Source organism: Tamandua tetradactyla, chromosome 7, assembly GCF_023851605.1.
Source record: "Tamandua tetradactyla isolate mTamTet1 chromosome 7, mTamTet1.pri, whole genome shotgun sequence".
Lineage (NCBI taxonomy): Eukaryota > Metazoa > Chordata > Mammalia > Pilosa > Myrmecophagidae > Tamandua > Tamandua tetradactyla.
This window is the reverse complement of record NC_135333.1, coordinates 25,596,655-25,617,011: the sequence shown is the minus strand read 5'-3', so window position 1 is coordinate 25,617,011 and position 20,357 is coordinate 25,596,655. Positions and strand designations below refer to the sequence as shown.

At 41.5% G+C, this 20,357-nt stretch overlaps 1 protein-coding gene across 7 annotated transcripts in view; it reads left to right on the top strand.

The window, feature by feature from the left end:
- LARGE1 (LARGE xylosyl- and glucuronyltransferase 1) overlaps nucleotides 1–20,357 on the top strand; it is a 617,012-nt gene that overhangs the window by 467,813 nt on the left and 128,842 nt on the right. For all 7 annotated transcript variants that reach the window (XM_077168649.1, XM_077168652.1, XM_077168654.1 and 4 more), the window contains exon 7: nucleotides 8,851–8,955. In XM_077168649.1, the coding sequence (XP_077024764.1) occupies nucleotides 8,851–8,955 (105 nt within the window). The remainder of the gene's footprint in view (nucleotides 1–8,850; nucleotides 8,956–20,357) is intronic.

The following is a 20,357-nucleotide window of genomic DNA, read 5'->3' as shown; positions in this document are numbered from 1 at the left end:
TGGCTCTAGCCACATTGAGTTGAAGGTCACTGTGGAACAGGAAAATAAGAGGGTGAGTAGATAGTTGAATTTAAGAGCAGAGGCTCTGGAAAGAAGTCTTAACTCCGGGTAGAGATTGGTGATTCTCTTCCTGTTGATAGTAGTTGATGCAATTGGAGTAGATTCCATTATCCAGGTATAAAATGTTGAGTAATAAGAAAACAGGGCCAAAGACCCGGGTCTGGGGGCACTAGCATTTAAAGGGAAACATAGAGAAAGGTGCTCCATGGAGGAGGCAGGGAAGGACTGTTCAGAGGGAAGAAAACATGCACAAACAGTGTCACGGATGCCAGTCTTCAAAAGAGCGGGATGCTGGGAGCAGCGAGGCCACATATTGTAGCGTTTGGTCCATATAACTAGTGTCAGCACTTGAGAGTGAAAACCTAGACATTATGAGCAACAGCTGTCACAAAAGGGATGAGCATTTACTATGAGCAAGACATGTTAAGTGTATTATCTTATTTAATCTGTGCATCATTTTTATGCACAGTTTACAGTAAGAAAATGAAGGCTCGGAGAAGTTGTAATTTGGCCAAGCCATATAGAAAGTGCCAGAACTGGAACTAGATCCCTGTTTTGCCTAGTTTAAAAACTGTATGTCTTTCTACCTTATCATACCATTTTCCACAAACCTGGTGGACAAATGCCCTGCCCGACATTTCCACAGAGGCGTGTCATGCGGCCACATCATCATTCCATGCTCCTTATTCCCCACCTCCCAGAACAGCAGGAGCCCTGCCTTGAGCCAAAAGCTGGAGGAAGGAGAGAGGGAAGGGAGTTCCCAGCCTGGAGCCATCTGTCTGCTGGCTGGTGACACCCACACCAGGGCCCCAGCAGAATAGCAAGCTTGTTCGCTCTTGTCTGGCTGTTAGTGGTGATGTATGAATAAGCAAAGAAGACAGCTTCATTTTCATAAGTTAACTTGTGCCTAGAGTAAGGAAGATGGAGAACAGCACACTTAATCACAACCACAGGGCCAGCTCGGAAAACAATGACAAAGCCTTTGCCGTTAGTCACGGCGTTTCATTGTAATAACTCCTAAGAAGGCAAGGCAGGTGGTGCAGAATGTTGAGGAAGGCAGCACATTGCGGCAACCCATGTCAGAGGATCTCCTGGGTACTTTACCTTTTAATGGGATGGCAGGGCCGAGGAGGTGTTTGCATAATCAAGCTTAAGGCTTTAGACTAGACCCCTTTTGACCGGGATTTAGATGCTACCTGGCTGATGCGCTGGGATTGGCAGAGCTCTGAAAGATGTCTTGTCTCTGACGTACTATCGCCAGGGGACAGACGGGACCTCTCTGCCTAGAAGGGTATCACAGGGCAGCTCCTTCATCAGAAAAGCTCTGGGGAGGCAGCACACTGCTTGGAAGTGTGGAAATATGTTTTGAAGGGGTAAGGGCGGTCCACAGAGTAGGAAGGGACCTTGCAGATGACGGGAGAAGATGCCCAGCAGGCATCACCCACCTTCCCCCACAGAATCAATCATTCCCTGCTCTCCATCCCTCTGAGTTATTGGTGTTTCTGTCACGCCGCTTCATAATTGTTTATCTGTCTCCCTTCCAGCTGCCTCTAGGGCAATATGTTTTATTTGTCTTTGATCCATTCATATTTTGTGTGGTGTCTGATACAAAGTAAACCTTCAGTCAGTATTAAATGGAATAAAAGTCTAGGCAACCTGAGAGTCATACCAGCTAAGGAAGAGAGGAGATGGCTGAGATGGAGGTCCAGGGAGATGGGCCAGAGGGATCCTGTGTGTAATGATAATAGCAAATACCTACCAAACACACAACTATTTTCTAGACATTGTTAGTGATTATGTTTGAATAAGCAAAGAACACGACTTCATTTTCACAGTTAACTTGTGCCTTGAGGGGGGAAATAGGTGTTTAATTCAGAAGTAGGCATCTTTTTTTTAACACTATTTGACCAATGAGGAATCAGTCAGGCACAGAGAGGTTAAGTAAATTGCCCAAAGTCACAAAGCTAGGAAGTGGGGGAACTAGAATATGAACCGGGGCAGTATGACTCTGACATTCATTCTCTACTCTTCACCACTTTACTGTACTCAAGAAGCATAGCACTGGAGACCACTGCTGAACTCTGAGCTTTGTGAGCTAGATTTAGATGCCATATGATTTTATTTTATCCCAGGGCACTTGCATGTGAGCTTTCCTCTGAATGAAGTATGGGCAGAACTTCCAGACACCACTAGATATTTCTCAAATGTTAATATACATCTGAATATACCTGGGAAGTCTGTTTTTTTTAAAAAAAATGCAGGTTACTAGACCCCCATGACCAGAATTCTTATTCAGAAGTGTTGCAGTATGAGGGAACAAATACATGATATTACTTCCTTTTTCCCCAGATTCTGAACCAATTTACAGATAAGATAAAAGTGTGAGAACTAAATATCACCTCACTTTACTAAGAAAGGTTAAATTGGAGGACATGACATATGTCATCTAAACGGATATTCCTAGTACCAGATACCAGAGTTGGAATTGTCCACCCTGTCACAAAAGTGCCAGGCAACTGCGACCGCCTGAGCAGGGGACCTGCCCTATAAAATTCACAGTATGAAAGAGCAAACAGACTGAATGTGAACTCCCTGTCAGCATGCCAGCTCCCAGGAGGAGGAGTGGAGGAAAGAGCTGTGCAGTAGAAACCCAGTTCTCTCAAACTCACCAGTCAGGTAGCTCACTTCCATATTATGGAGAGAAAGGGCTGGACTAAGAAGCCTGAATGCAGGAAATCCATCCTTCGAGAAACCAAAGAAGTAGGAGAGGAGTAGTCCCTAACCTATAGGTAACTTCCAGGTTGAGACGTAGGAATCTGCACTTTTAATAAGAACCTCAGAGGTTTCTAATGTAGATGAGCTTCAGGTCATAACTTGAAAAACAAAGTTCTACAGTGGCCTCCTTGTGGTGCTATGTGACTTCCAAAGAGCACTATGCAGATGGACCTGTTCCCTTTCAGAAGCTTACAAGTCAGGCTGGATGACAATCATAAAAGCTTTCACTTACGTAGTGCCTAATACGTTCTGGCCCCTATTCAGGACCATTACCCATCTGAAAGCATTTATACCTTACCACAGCCATAATAGCCAGATACTGAGGCGGAGAGAGGTTAAGTAATTTTCTCAAGCTTACGCAGTTAGAAAGGGACTGGTTCAGAAAATGGATCCAGGCAGTCTCCATGCTGAACCCCCAGGGGTGCTGCTTCGCATGATTTCCTGTCCCCTGAGTGCTGGTGGATGATGACTGTGGTTAATAGTACAAATATTTAAAAGCTTTCATAGAAACTAGGACAGATGTACAGCACTGTTACGAAGAGTTAATAATAGGGGAGGTATTTTGGAAAAAATATACCTGTTGCAAACTATGGACTATAGTTAACAGTAATATAATATTCTCTCCTCAACGGTAACAAATGTACCACATCAATACAAGGAGTAACAATAGCGGGGGGGAAGGGTATGAGATATTCTGGGCTTTCTTTCATACTGTTATTTTTTCTTCTTATTATTGGAGTAATGAAAATGTTCTAAAATTAATTGTGGTGGTAATGGCACAATTTATGTGATGATACTGGAAGCCATTGATGGTTGGATTAGGATGGATTGTATGGTGTGTGAATGTATCTCAATAAAACTGCATTAAATTTTTTTTAAAGTCATAACTATTATATTGCTAATTGGAAAATTTTTTTTTAACCTTAAAGAGGATTAGTGTACATGAAAGGGTTGTATGCTACCATCAGAAGATATGCTTCCAGATGCAAATTTAGAAGAGGGGAACTTGGATATTATTCTTTAGGATAACATGACTTAAGGGTAACCATCAAAGTATTCCTTCTTGGAAATCAGGACTTGGAAATCAGTAGAGCAATAGATGTAAAGGATGCTCTTATATTCTGCCACCCCATCTGCACAGTTTCCCATGCAGATGAAGCACTTGAGTTCCCAGAGCTGAGTGGAAGAATGCACTAATGGTGGTGAATGGGAAGGGTGTAAAATATTTTGAAGCTTCAAAACTGTGGGGACATGAATGCACTAAGATTCCTGGGCCAACCTGTTAGAAGAAATTTACCCACAGATGTCATGCATTTAGCAGACATTTACAGAACTCCTACACTATGTCAGATACTACTTAATCCTTGACCTTGAACTAATGGAGGAGGTAGATATTTCGAAAGAGGGTGTGGGTATGCCTGAATACACCCACTTGTTCTTTAAAGGATGTAAGTCAGCTCATGGCAAAAATACCAGTAGGATGTGCTAGAGATGTCTTCCATCTAATGTGGGAGTGAAATGAAAATGCAAGATTGGGAATATTCATGGAAGGCTTCATGCATGAGATGGGCCAGAAAGGAAAATGGGCAAAGATTGGCAAGGGGTAAGGGCAATTCCCTCCAAGGATGGTCTTTATAAGAGGTGAGAAGCAAGAGTGAAACAACAAGCGCTTCTGTGTAGCAGGAATGAAGGGTAGTTAATAGCGGGTTAGCCTGAAGTTGTGTATCAAGCCAAAATAAAACATGGAATACCATAATACAGAATTTAGACTTTTAAATATCTTCAGATTATCTGATTGCACAACTAACTGAGGATAATGTTGTGAGACATGGATTGTTGACTATGGACATTATACGTGATGCCCTGTGGATGGATACATTGAGAAGTAACTGTGATACATACATATGATGGAATATTGCATGGCTACAGAAAGGAACCAAGTTGTGAGGCATGCAAGTAGGTGAATTAACCTTGGAAACAATATGTGGTGCAAAACAAGCCAAAAACAAAAGAACAAATATGTATGATCTCTTTTAGAAAATACTTATAAGAAAATTGAGGACTAGATTGTAAGCTCTTATAGCAGTCACATTTAGTCTGGAGCTCTAAATGTTATTTCTAGATTTTAAGATGCTGTGCTAGTATACAGTATGGTAATTAGGTTCAGGTATCAGCTTGGCCAGGTTCTGTGGCTGTGGACTTGAAATCATTAGCATGTGAAACTCATCTATGGCTGATTACATCTGCAGTCTACTAAAGGGAGTGCCTTCCACAATGAATGATGTTTAGTTTAATTAGCTGGAGGCTTAAGAGAGGTCAGAAGAGAGTTCAATGCAGCACAGCCCAAATAGCTTGGCATACCTCATCTCAGCAATCACAGCTCAGCCCAGAAGTTTGAAGATGCAGAAAAGTATTGCCCCAGGGAAAGTTGTTGAAACCCAGAAGCCAGGAGAGAAGGCCAGCAGACATCGCCCTGCACCTTCTAACCTTCTCGTGTAAGAAAGAACCTCAGATGAAAGTTAGCTGCCTTTCCTTTAAAGAACTACAGTGTTTTTTGTTTGTTTGTTTTTGCCTGGGTAGGCACTGGGAATCGAACCCGGGTTTCCCGCATAGCAGGCGGAAACTCTGCCACTGAGCCACCGTCGCACTGCCCTCCTCTGAAGAACTATAAATTTTTAGCTAAATAAATTCCCTTTTATTAAATGCCAGTCCATCATGGTGTGTTGCATTCTGGCAGCTTTGGCAGACTAAAACACCTGGTATCTCCCTGGAACTTTGACTATCAGTGTGTGATACCCAAGGCTCAGAGTTGGAGTGTAGCTCTGAAAGTCAGCATTGCTGCATACAGCAACTGTTAAAGAAATTGAAAAAGAGATCAGGCTTCAATTAGAGATAAGAACGAAGCCAACTGGGTCAGGACTAAGGTAAATCAGAATACGGGGGTAAAGATGATATTGTCTGAATTTCAGAAATTCACCTACTGTATGAGAGCAAAGGAAGAGAGATTTATTTTGTCCAAAACCTAAATTTGTTGGGGCACATAATCTAACTCAATCTGTATGGATAGCTCATTTAAATATGGAGCCCAGAATGGGAATGAGGGTTTGTAATTCTGTGTAGCTTAAAGTAATATCTAAATACATCCCAGAGTATGTCGAACAGATAATTAAAACGTCAATACGTTTGGCAAAGTCCCCTGAAGGATGGAAGAAAAAATATGGACTGATTAAGCTTGACCACCAAGGAAACCCCTAATACTGTCTCAGATATTCAGGACTCTCAGGTCAATAGGCGAAGCCCTTGATCTTGAGGCTTGCTCTTGTGAAGCTTATTTCTGTAGTGGAGAAACTCAGCCTACCTGTAGTTATGCCTAAGAGTTACTTCCAGAAAACCTGTTTTGCAACTCAGATGTGACTTTCTCTAAGCCCAACTCTGGAAGTAAAATCATTACCCTTCTGCTCTGTGGGACATGACTCCCAGGGATAAGCCTCGCCCTGGCACCATGGAATCAACAACACCTTCCTGACCAAAAAGGGAAAAAGAAATGTAATAAAATAAGGTATCAGTGGCTAAGAGATTTCACAGAGTCGACAGGCTATTCTGGAGGTTACTCTTAAACTCAAGCTTCAACTAGATATTGCTAATTACCACAGTTCGCCAAACCCCAACCAACAACATTCCTATTAACCCAAAGAACACCTAGTGCTCTGAGATTTTACACAAGTTTTACACACTAAGATTATTTTCGAGAGACCTATAACCTTCAAATGGGTTCCTAGGCCAGATTAGTCCTAAAACCCAATGGGGCCAGCCTCTCCAAGAACATCAACTAGTTCCTTCCCCCTGTCCCACATTGTCAACAAACCCTTTTCAACATGAAAAAGTTAGAATGATCATAACCCAAGTACTCGTAAAGATTGGGAGAAGGATCAAAAGAGAAGGAGGAGTTATAATAGAGAAGTTAGGATTTAACAAATGAGTATTACTATTGAATCATTATGTTGACATTTCTTTTAGTCTCTGTTGTCTTTGAGGAAAATCTAAAATTGTGGAACTGTAACCCATACCAAATTCTGAAATCTGTTCTATAATTACTTGTCACAATGTGCTTTGAAATTTTTTGCTTTTTTGTATCTATGTTTCCAATAAAAATGTTTAAAAATAATAAATAAATAAAATAGCTAATGAAATTTTTAAAATCTTCAGATTATCTTACCTGTAATTCAGATGGCCATTCTAAATAAAAGCATATTCCCCTGTTGTCAGTATGACACCCTTCCTCTTACCACAACACATTGGGGAACCAGCCTGGGATGATTAATTATGAGCCAGCTGTCCCAAGGACCACACTTCCCCTTTCCATCCCATGGTGTGAGGTCATTAAATGAGCTCTCTTGCAGGGATCGTAAGATCAGGATGAGGCATGTAGCATTCTCAGTTAAGGACATCATGCCTTTCATATCTGAATGTTTTGCATGGACATCCCAAGCCAAGCTTGTTGCCTGTGGAATTAATTGGCTCTTGCATTCCCTGAATTGGTGATATATTTTTCTGATACTGCATTTGGATGCAATCATATACAATGACAAAGTAGATGGTAGTATTTTTTTCCATGCCTCTGATTTATGTATTTGTGCTGGGTGATGATTTAGATAGGAGTTCGATAAATTGATCAAATAAATTACACCAAATCCACATAACATCATTTCAGGGGACTGTCATACCACCAAGGAGGTTCTATATCACCCAGCATAATATTCTGGGAAAACTGCTATGTTTTCTTAACGTGCTGCTGGGCTTGCATCTGGTCAGAAGGGTCTTTATTTCTGAGATTGGCCAACAATATAAGGATTTTAGTTCCAGGAGCCATCAGTTAGCTGTGGAAGACAGTGATTCTTAGTTGTATGACCTTCAGCAAGTTACTTATATTGTTTCCTTTTCTGTAAAATGTAGATCCATAATTCCTGCCTCAAACATTTGTTGTAAAAGTGAGACTCACTGTAAGTAATAATGTCCTGAGACAGTAGAAAAAATCTGGGTGTCAAATGTAGACTCAGACCTTGGCTCCATCATTAGCTATGCAAATCTCTGATCCTGTGCAAGCCTCAGTTTCCTAATCTGAAATGGCATTGATGATAAATAATTCCCAGGGAATGCCTTCTGCAAGTACCATGATGGTATTGTCTAGTGATGACCATTTGGCTCTCATGCCCTACTTGGAAGGCCCAGAGACTCAGTCCCAATGTCATCAATACACAAAGAGATTGACCAAGAGACGGATTCACCTAAAGACACTCAGGTGCACAAGAGACTGAGGTCAACATCAAATCAGAAGCTGAGCTCTATGGACAGAGACACAATTGTTCTCTAGATAGCAGTCCTTCAGAAAGGATCCTTTTCAACAGGGAATTCCTTCTACAAGTGGCATGATGGTACTGTCTAGTGGTGGCCATTTGGCTCTCATGCCAAATGTGAGAAGGAGGTCAAAGGGTGGCTCTTTTGGTACTCTCTCCTCTCCTCAAACAAGGGTCAGTTCTTCCTCTCTGATACGAGAAAATTATCTGCTCAGAAATGCAGTAGATAAATATACAAGGGGAAAATAATATTAGAACAGGAGTATTTGAAGAGTCAATAGATGTTTTGGATGAGTTAGTGACTGAATGAATGAATGAAAAAAATGGGTTTGGATTCTGTCTTTACCATGGATTAAATTGATAATTTTAATTACCAGTTAAATCCTTGTCTAAAAGCTGTGTGACCTTAGACAAGCTAATTAACTACTCTAGACCTCCATTTCTTCTCTATAAAATGGGGATAAAAAAATGGCTGTGTAATTGTGATAATAATGTGTTAGTACAAGTTAAGCACTTAAATGAGGGCCTGACACTGAATAAAAACTCCCAATATATGTAGGCTATTGTTAGGATTGTTTGCCATTACTGTATCTTCAGTTTGACACTTGCTGATCAACAGGACTTCTCTGTTTAAGATATTTGCATTCTCTGTGCTTTACAGGTCAGCAGGTTCTGGGCTTGGTAGAGAACCAAAGTGACTGGTACCTGGGAAACCTGTGGAAAAATCACCGCCCTTGGCCTGCCCTTGGAAGGGGCTATAATACAGGTAAATCACAGGGGTGCTGGTGGGGAGGAGGTCCCAAAGAGTGATATAAGGGCTCACTGCTACTTCCTCCGGGAGAGGAGGCAGGCCAGAGCACATGAGCAGCCCCCTGGTTGCCTGAATTTGGCATTGAGCAGCACACAGGAGGTCGACCTTCCAGTTTTTGCCTAGTGCAGCAGCTACAGGCAGAAGTTTCCACTTAGAAATGGCACACTTAATTTCTACTCATATTTCATTGGTTGAAGCAAGTCATGCTATCATACCTACCTGCAAGATATATGGGCAAGTGCAGTCTAAACATGTACCCAGAAGGTGAAAAGGCAGAAATAATTGGTGATCAGCTCTTAAGACTAGCCATAGCTCTCAAATAACATGTGTCTAAAATCAGATCCATTATTCTGCCTTGTTCCTATCCCCAAACTTTCTTCTCCCCTTTGTTTCTATCTCTGTTAACAGAATCATTCATTCAGTCATTTTTCAGCAAATGTTTATTGAGTGCTTACCGTGTACTAGGTCCTGTGGCAGGTGCTGAAATTCAGCCCCAAACCCAGCCCATGTCCTCATGGAATATATGAGAAATGAAACTAGAGCAAGCCTCCTTCTTCTTAGGCTCCCTTCCTTCCAATTTCTATCTTTGAAGTCCCTCTGGATCCTTCTGTCTGTCCGATCTTCTTTGCCACTGCTTTGGTAGCCTCTTCTCAAAGCATGCAGAGTCCTGACCTTTGTCAGTACTAGAACATGAAGCCGTGGGATGTGTTGGAGCAAGGAGGGCTGGAATCCGCCAGAGAGGCCAGCGGGGCTAGGTTGGAGCAGGTATCTAGGGAAGGTGTCTGGGTGCTTCAAGGTAATAGGGGAATCCCTGTTCTGGAGCTCTGAAGGGCAGAGAAGGGGGTGTCCAACCTGTAATGGGATGCACCAGTGTGTCGAGACTGAGAGCTGAGAATCAGAAGCCAGAAAGGTCAAGTGCAAGCACTGATCCCAGAGGCCAAAGGAAAAAGGCTTAGAATCAAGCTGTTGGAGGTCAGAGTTTAGGGATGGGGCCAGAATGGGATCATAGCTAGAGGAGAACACGGAAGGAAAGGTTGAGGGCCGATGCCCTGAGGAGCCAGAGGTATCTGTACTTATAGGCCATCCTTTGAGACTTTTCCTTAGTTGACATTTGCCAGAAGCATCTAGTCATGCTTCAGTATAAGTAACTTTTTCCTGTTATACCTACTAGGCCTTACTGTGTGGGTAGCCCTTTACAGATCCAGAGCTGCATCATGGTGGCTCACCAGCTGTGCCATATATTAACCATTTAGTTGCTGGATCATGGAGAAATCTGAAGAGTCACTGGGAAGGATCAGGCCAGGGGTACAGGAGCTCAGGGGCCTCAGAGCAAGTGCTCTTTATTAGCTGGTAGGGAAGTATTTCAGTATTTTAATAATAGGTAAGGCAGTACCTCTGCATACCAGCTTAAGATTGACCAAACCCTATGCTAGATGTTTTATAGGTGTTATCTCATTTGAACCTCACATTAACCCCATAAGGCCGATGCTTAACCCCATGAGGATCCTGAAGCTTAGGGAGTTTAAGCTGCACCGCTGCACTGCCTCTGGTGCTAACTGCTCCTCTTCCTAGCTCCACCTTTATGGCATCAAGATCAAGAACACTTTTTTTTTATGTAGCATCTTGGACTCTACCCTTGAGGATTCTGATTGAGTGGGCTTAAGACAGGGCCCAGAATTGTACCCTTTAGGAAGCCTCCCAGGTTTTTCTGGAGCAGAGGGTCAATGGGCACACTTTGATACAACATGGCATTCCGTTTCCCCTCTCAGCAAGCTTTCCCATGAGCTGTTCTCTCTGTGCCTTTGAGGTTGGACTCTTTATGAACCCACATTGTGTGTCCATTTGGTAAGCAAATCATTCTACATGGATCTTTTGTGTCTAGATTTCCAGATGCTTTCACTTGGACTTTCTTAAAGCTGGGGACACCCAGTTTTGTTGGGTGGGAGAAGGGAAATCTCAAATGAACTCTTCTGCCTGTAAAACCTGACTTTGCTTCTTTTAGTTTCTGTCTTCCACAACATACAGCCATAGAAAATGTCAGGTAGAGATGTACTGCTGGGCCTCGAGGATACAGCATGGGGATCACAGTTATCCGTGTAAAACAAAAACCACTCAACATAAATCTGAACATACAAGGAGAAGAAAAATGTAGCACACAGGAGAATTTATTGTGACAAAAATGACATGTTCCCACCCTCGCATCACCCAATTTGGTACAGAATGTGGAATCAGGAGGCACAAGTATCTAAACCACCTGCAGCTCCTACTTGATATACCCAGGCAGTGAGTTACTGCCCTTATTGCTGGTAATAAAAGGGCAAGGTGGATGGTGAAAACAGGCCCATTAAAAGTGATATGTCCATTTAATAAGCCAGTGACACTAAGTTATCGTTACAAAAGGATTTATGCAACATCAAAATGCATTGGTTTTCATGATAGGAATTTGTTCTTTTAAAACTAAGGATTGTGCCACACATCAGTGATTGAGTCATCCAGACACATTCTCATGGAAACTGCAGAATCCACTGGACAGAACTCACAATTCTAAATTACAGTTGATCTCAAGCCTCCAGCAAGGCTAACTTCAACAAAGACAGAGCCTTCCATTTGTTGTCAGAAGACTCAGACTTATCTGGGATAGAATCACAACTTGGCCTTTTAGTGTTGGGATGAGCTAACCAAATTGCTTCACCTCCTTGAACTCGGTTCTCTTGCTTACAAAATGGAATAATAGCAGAACCCTGTGTGAGAGGGTTAATGAGATAGCTTGTTTAATGAGCCTAACCTAGTGTCTCACACAAAACAAATGTTCATTGAATCTTAGGGTTTGTTCTCTTGCCTTTTTCCGTCCCTTTTTCTGTCAGGGAATGGGACCCAACCACTTTACAAATGATGGTCATATGATTGAGCAGGGTTCTCAAAGGTCTCCCAAGCCCTCAAATCAGAAAGACCCAGTACATTTTTTGCTTTTTCCCAAATGTAATACAGGCACCTAGCAGTTTTTCTCATATCTCTCTACTACCTCTACTACCTGGAAAAGATTATTCTTTTCATTTTATTTCAGAAAAATGGCTAGTCTCATTCATATACCAGCTTCCTCAGTCCTTTACTTTGAAAATCCCCAGAAAAAGCATAAGATATTTGAGTTGGAAGATCTGCCTTTAGCACCTGACTTTGCAGCTTTTAAACTCCATACCTTTTGACAAGCCACACAATCTCTCTGAGCCTTAGTTTCCTGTCTGTAAACTAAGAATGATAAATCCTACCTCAAAGCCCTCTTGAAGGTCCATCCTGATAGGAACACTCCATGTGCCTGGTAAACCAAAATCCTTAAGGAAGTTGGTGGTAGTTTTTATTTCTCCTCCAGACAACAGCCCAGCTGAGTGACTGTTTACAAGTAATTCTATTTCAGCTGTGTTCACAAAGCATCTGCTGTGCACCAGGCTTGCATTATCTTTGTTAATTCCTAGAATTATCTTGTAAGGTAGACATTGTCCTTAAAAGAGCCAGTCAGGTGCCCCCTCCTCTTTTTAATTTTCTTTTCTGGTCTGCTTTCAAAAAGCCCAGGAGGGCCCCAAAAGATTAGATGAGATCTGCCCACCATCTCCCATTTCTCCCCCACACCCCCCCTTCCGTTCTTACTGAAACCATTTACAACTTAATTCCATCTTAAGGAGCTACTGAACAGCTGCAAATGACCAGGCAAATTCTTGTACAGAACTCCTGCTCATAAGTGTTCAGGTGGAATCCCTATATCATCACACAGAGAGGGGTTAATTCTCAGCCATTTCTGTGTCCATTCATTATCTTCTGGGTACAGGAAGCACTGTCATTCATCCAGCATTCAGCTGTCAGCAGGGTTTAAAAAAAATTAAAACAGCATTTTGACAGGCTTATTAAGATTCACTTCACTTTCATTCGTATGCTGATGGGTGAAAATCTTCAAAACATACAACAGCAAAGAAGATGGAGAAAGGCTAAAAGTAGGTGATTGGACAATAAGATGAGGCAGAATAGGCCAGTGGAAAGAAGATCCCAAGTTTATGTAGAGAGTTCCTACTTAGAGAAAGGTTTCTAAAGGAGAAGGTATATCTTCCCAGAGATGAAGGGCATAGTATTAACTGGAGGATGCTCTTTAAAAAATAATTTAAAAATAAAATGTATTCTGTTCCTTGTAGTGCCCAAATTAGGACAGATACAGGCAGATGGAGACCTGGCTCTCCAGGGAAGGAGGAAGAATTTCTCTAGGAATTCTTATCTGCCTAACAACAAAATTGGGACGTTCAAGGACTGACTCACCTCTGAGCTGGAGTAAACTCTGGGCTGTGAAGAGTGGAAGGTGATGAGGGTGGTAAAGTCAGACACCATAGTGAATTCCATGGCAGGTATTCAAAAGGAGAAAATGCTTGACAGATTGCCAAAGAACTGTTTAGCAAACATTGCTTTGGTGCAATGAGTGGAAATATGGAAGGTAAGCTGACACTGACTCTGCTTTGCATATCCATCTTTCTGCAACCCTAGGCAGGTCCTTCATGTCCTTAAGCCTTTGTTTTGTCTTTTGTCAACAACTAAGATCTCTTGATGCTGGGAAAGAATATTGTGATTGGATGATTTCTTTCTGTAATAATTGCATCCAGAGAAATTTGCTCATTCATTCATTGAGCACATGCTATTGAATGCCTTTTATTCTGGCAAGATTGGAGTGGTGGAAAAAGATTTTAAAACATGAGTGATACCAAGAACCTTCCTTCAGGAGGTTTATAGTCTAGTAAGGGCAGGTTGGCACAGCCACAAATAAATTTAGTATGATTTTAGCCTCCAGCATAATTGATATTGAGAAGAACCTCAGTCCTACAGTAACCCTGAGCCAGCAGTTTCTAGACAGTAGAATTGCAAGAGAGAGTAATATGGGTATTTGTAAATTTGCTAGCTGCTAGAAATGCAATATACTAGAATCAGAATGGCTTTTAAATAGGGAAATTTATTAAGCTGCTAGTTTATAATTCTAAGACCATGAAAATGTCCCAATTAAAGCAAGTCTATAATAATGATCAAATTAAGACCCCAACAAGAGGTTATCCTCACTCAAGAGAGGCCGATGAAGTTCAGGGTTTCTCTCTCAGTTGGAAAGGCACATGGTGAAAATGGTGATGTCTGCTAGCTTTCTCTCCAGGCCTCTTGTTTCTTGAAGCTCCCCTGGGGATGTATTCCTTTTTTATCTCCAAAGGTCTCTGGGGGCTTGGGCACTCTGCTTATTGGCTCTTTGAAAAATGCTTCTTCCTTTTAAAAGATTCCAGCAAACTAATCAAGACCTGGAATGGGTGGAGTCACATCTTCATCTAATCAAAAGTTAATACCCACAACTGGATGTGTCACATCTCCATGGAAATGATCTAATCAGGTTTCCAGCATACAGTGCTGGATAGGGTTTAAAAGAAACCATTGTTGCCACAAATCTATGGGAACAGATTTGGAAAAAATCTGCCCCTAGACTAACTCTGGTGACAGAGATCATCTCTCTCTCTCTCTCTCTCTGTCTAGCTCTGTATTCCGAACTTTTAGCACTGAGGTGTTTGCAGAATAATCCCCTTGAGCAATGCTTGCCATTCTAGGAAAGGTCCATCTGACACCACACTAAATAGAAATGTCTACTCCCTCTGTACTGCTGGTTCTCATTCACCCTTCTCCTGTAAAGAGGTAGACAGCATAACATTGCACTTTCTTAATCGACATCCTGTGCATCATTGAATGTCTAAAGCTAGTCTCCAGCCAACTCCCCTCCAGAGCCTTCTCTCCATATATAGGAATTCTGCATAAGGTGGCTCCTACAGACTCTTCACCATCCTGATTTGTTGAACATCTCCAGGCAGCCCCAGTTTCTTTCTTATGGGGGTGAGACCCATCCTGGATGATATGCTCTGGACATTGTCTAACCAACAGAGGTTCATGGAGTTTTGTTTATTTGTTTTTTCCCTCCACCTGAGCACTTCAACACACTGATTCTGAGTCATTTAAAAAGTCTGTTAAAAATGTCAGTCCTCGGGCCTTACCCTAGAGATCCTGAATCTGAATATCTAGAGTTGAGGCCAAGAAACTGTTATTTTAAACAAGCTCCATACATGATTCTGATGTTTGCTAACATTTGAGAACCAATACCCAGCCCTCTTGTTAGGCTTTTATTGCCATGCTGCACAGCAAGCTCAAATTCAACTTGGATTCAACTGGAAACTTTCGTGAGTATGACTTACAGAGCCAGAGGTCTCTATTACAGAAGTGAAATAGATTTATTGAGCCTAAAGCATGGATTTTGTATTCATTTCTGGGGAGTTTTGTCTGATTTTTTTTTATCTGACCAATCTTTGAGTCATTTTATTAGACTTCATTTTAGTTTTCAACTTTGGGTCATCTACAAAAATTATGAGAATGTCCTCTGTTCATTCAGGCTGTGGTCTTGCCCCATTGTTGTAAGAAATATTTTTAATGCCTCTTTTACAATCCTATAGTAAAACTCAAGGGTTACCTACATTATACTGCCTACAAACATAATTTTTTAAAAAAATCAATATTGTACCCTGGCTGTGATATAAGAAAGAAATAAAAGGAAATTAACATATTATAAAATAATGTTTACTTCAATGTACCATTGATCAGGCATGACTAAAATAGAAGACCTAATCAAATAGATGCATTTACTCCTATGTTCAGAATAGAACTGCATTCAGCATGACAGCTGCCAATGCAGAATGGTTCTCATGTGGTATTGGCAATTTACATTCCAGAGGTGGTGTTTGCCATCTGTAGTACATTTTCCCAAAATAATGAATGATTCTTGGTAAAGTATCAAACAATAGAAAGTGCCATCTTTCCTTGATTTTTACTCCAAGTTCAGTTTATATTAAAACCATGCAAAAAAAAAAAAAGTGCTTTGTGTTTTTCTGTAAGTAACACCAGTTCATTTTAGGCTCAGATACTTATAGGAGTCATATACGGTTGGACCAATTTTGGGACGTGAGAACATTCTTTATTTTGCTCAGGAAGCAATACTGCCCGCTTGAAGAGTTACAGGAACAAGGCATCACAGCAATACTGCCCACCTGAAGAGTTATAAGGACAAGGCATCACAGATGTTGAGCAGGTTTACTCAAATGCAAAGCCTTGATATGTCCAAGATATGCTTCGAGGTTGATCTCAATGGATAAGATAACATACCCTGCTCACAAGAAATGTACAGCCAGCTGGCTATCTATTTATCAGTACTGCCATCCTGTCACTCCACTCCGTTTAACCTTTATCCAACAGTCAATAACATTACCTAGAGCTTGCTTGCTTCATATACTGAACCAGAATTTTCTTTGTATCAACTTCTGCCTGCTGGGTTCACACAGGAGTCTGCTCCCTTTCCCACCTGATAACCCCATGGATATCTAAGTGAAGGAAAGTGGACACTGAATCCCAGTCCTGTCTTCTGTGGTCTTATCATCCCTAGTTCCTCCAGTATTTCCTGTGCATCGCTTACTTATAGACTCCTGATGAGAGCCCATCTGGCTGATTTCAGCCTGTGAAACTCTAAGCAGAGTCCCCCGCCAGCCCTCTGGACTTCTGACCTACAGAATAGTGAAATGATAAATTTGGACGTTCTAAGCTGCAGAGTTGGTGGCATTATGTTAGTACAGCAATAGAAAACAATGATACCTGTCTTTCCCACTAGAATGCAAACTCTTCCATGAGGGCAAGGGTCTTGTTTTTTTGCTTTTGTGTCTGCAGCCCCAAGAATGGCATCGTGGACCTGGAAAGCTCCCAATCCTGCATCCCTCACTCTTGCCTTTCTCTACAGAGTTGAAGGGATGCGCTGGTGATTGGAAATAGGATGAGAACTTGAAAAACTACGGGTGGAAAACATTCTATATTCCCCGGCCTTTCAGTTTATCCAGTCAATAAGCATGAATGCCACAGATACTGGGTTCCTGGCATTGTGTTCTTAACTTAGAGTAGAAATTAAAGATAAGAAATACATCAGGAATTTAAAGACAATTCCATGTAGTGTAGTTGATTCCATAATGCGAGGGTTTGTACACAGTATCAGACTTTAAGGTGCAAGCCTGCTTGGGTGAATTGAGAAAGGCTTCAGGGCAAGGAGGATTGGAGGTGGGAGGAAAGGGTGGACATTCCAGACCTGGGCTGGGAGATGTGAAAAGATTGGGCATGGTCAGGAAATCCAAAAATTGTTTTTTTTTTATTCTAATCAAAGCTGCAACTTGTAGAGCATATGCTTAGTATATGGGGAGCAGTTAAGAGCACAAGCTCTAGCGCCTTCCCTTACTAGCTTTGTGACTTTTGGAAAATCTTTCTTCTTTCTTTCCCTGAGTTTGCTAGCCTGTAAAATGGGAGTGTGAATACAAACTCAGAATGGCTGTGAGGACTAAGTGAATGGAAAATGTCTGACAAATAGTGAGCACTCAGTAAATGGTAGACAAGGCATAGAGAATGGAACTGGAGGCATGTGTGGAGTTGAAGGTATGTGCAGGGTGGGCAGTGAAGCCTGGGAGCTAGGTAGGTCTAAGGCCTGTAGGCTAAAGAGGCAGTTCAGCTTTATCCAGCAGGCTGGGAGATTTTGAAATAATACAGTTTCATTCTTGGCCCTAGGAGACCCCTGCACTCACATCCTCTTCCCTTGATATTGCTTCCATTTTATATCTTGTCCCTGAACTGAGTTTTCAGCTCCAGGGCTGTGCCTGCAGGCTGTTAAATGCTATGCAGAAGCAAGCCCAGGGTGCTTAACCCTCCACATTTGTCTTCAGGGATACTAGGGTCTCTGAAGTACCCTTGCAAAGCAGCCAAGCAAGAACCACCCTTCTCCCTCACTCTCACAGACCTGATGAGGGGGCTTCTCATTAAACTGAGCTACTAAGGAATTTTCCTAGCTGCATCCTGAAGAGATGGTGAGATTTCCTGTCCTGAGCAAAAGTTACTGATCTAGAAGAGTTACTCTCCCATGGCTTGCGCCCTCTCTGGGCACTAGTCTCATAGGAGAGAATGTGTATTTAACTTAACTTCCAGAATCTGACCCTAAGTGGAAAAAGACTGCTTCCCAACTTCTCCTGTCACTGTAAGAGACCTTCTCTCCTGGCCTATTTTCCTTATAAATGATTCTTTCTACTTCCTGCATAGCTCTGGCAGCAGTCTCATGGTTTTCATCTCTTTGCTAAATAAATGATGGGCTCTTGTATGCTGAATAGAAGGAAAATCAAACCAAAACAGCAGCCGACCACTGAGCCTTGCCTTACCTGCAGCTGTCAGATGATCTGGAAGGGCCACACATTGCCAAACTGGAATGCTGGAGCCCTGGATAATCCTCCTGACTTTGTCACTTACTGCTTGTGCAGCCTGAGCCTGAGGTAGTCACACATGCTCTCCAAGCATCCTCTCCAAGCATCCTCTCCAAGCCTCAGTGTCCTCACCTGTGAATTGTGCACATCACTGCCTTCTCTGAAATGCCAAGCATTGCTGAGAATATAAAAGATCACAGATAATAGAGCTATGGGATGCTAGCAGCAGCAGCAACATTTTCTTAGCCTCTGAACACAGGAGTTATCAATCCTAGTCGCCTCCCTTGTTAAGTATGCGTTACCCACTTCCCAGTCTGCTCCCACAAGCATTTTTAATTCATCTTCGGCCTTTCCTCAATATACTAGCCAGAAGCCTTCAAACATTTTTCTCCCAAAGAATATGACATGCACCCTTCATCGACAGGATCTCTCTATACCTGATGTCATGAAACCTACAAAGTGTTTCAGGGTATTATAAGGTATATGTATAATGTATAAACATTAAAAAGTTAATATGCTGGCTCACTGAAGCTATTTACAGCACCTGGTATATAACCTGCCCTCCAGAAAGGGAATTTAATATTCCATAGTAGAATTTTCTAGGTAGTATGAGTGTAAGAGCACTTCCAAAGAACAGGATGTATCTTTAAATTTTAGAGTATTTTTTTTTAATTGCAGCAACAGTCAAATTCACATTTGTTGTAAAGGACAAGTGGTATAACAGTGCCATGGTGTGCTGAAACTGGCTTGCACCAGCTACTGAGAGCCAATTGTTGTATTTTTCAGGATCCATTCGTTAAACAGAGCCATTACTAAAAATCAAGTTGTACAAACTTAGAAATAAATAAAATGTTTTTTTAAAGCGAAAGGTCATAAATACTCAAAGCTCATTACTTACTGATCATCTTACTATTACCTGTGCCTTTAGAGTATTTTATATCTGCTCTTTGTGATGGAAATACTGTATAGTGGTGTTACTGCACATCTCCTCCCAACTCTATTCAATGGCATCACATTGGTAAGTTGAATTCTGCTATAATAGGAATAGTTACACCATAGAAAACTGCAGACACTACAAATCAAGGTTTTCCCACCGCGTCTGGAGAGCCAATTGTTAAACACTTATCATCACACCATTGAAATATAGTATTATATGAAATCCCCTTTCCCCATCACATTCCCCAAAGTTAAGCACATCCACACTTTGCAGTATTTCCTTGACTTTTCTCTTCCCACTATCTATCTATATGCATCTTCTTTTGAATTATTACATGTTCTGTTTACTTAAAAAATAAAATATTGGATGTCTTTCTACTTTTGTACATACAGGTATATTTTCTTCTTCTTAACAACTGCATAGTTTTTCCATTTGATGGATGTACCATAATTTATTTATCTCAATTTCCTATTTATAGGCATTTTGGTAGTCCCTTATCTCCCCTACCCCCAGTTATAAAAAATACCAGAGCATAAACATCCTTGCATATTCATGTTTGTTTGCTTATACAAGTATTTATGCACAGTGAATTCTAAGAAATAGAACTGCTCTGTCAAACATGGATATTTAAATTTTGATAGATTAAAAAATGCCACATGTGTCAGGGGTCAGACAGTTGAGTAATTAGGGATAATTTTTGAAGTAAACAATCTTGAAACTAAACAGATGTGTGTGTATGCTTCTGTACTGAGCAGGTAGTCTGTATATTGCATAAGAATCAGTGTTTTGCAGAGTAGCTATTCAATAAGTCCCCAATTTCAGCCCTTTGAGTTTAAACCCAGGGTCTCTGACTAAAAGTTCCTGATCTTTGAAGCCATAGATCATGGCCCATTGGCCAGTCTAAGCAGAACCATTTCCTTGCTATGGGTAACCCTACCTGGCTCTGACATTCTAGCACTGGGACCAAGTGAATGGCCTAGCTTATTAGTGGACACAAGGAAGAATCATTTCCTTAAAATGTTTCTGCCCCCACTCTGTTGACTCATGCAAGGACAATGGTTTCTGTGTCACTAACTCAGGTCTTTCAGCACAGC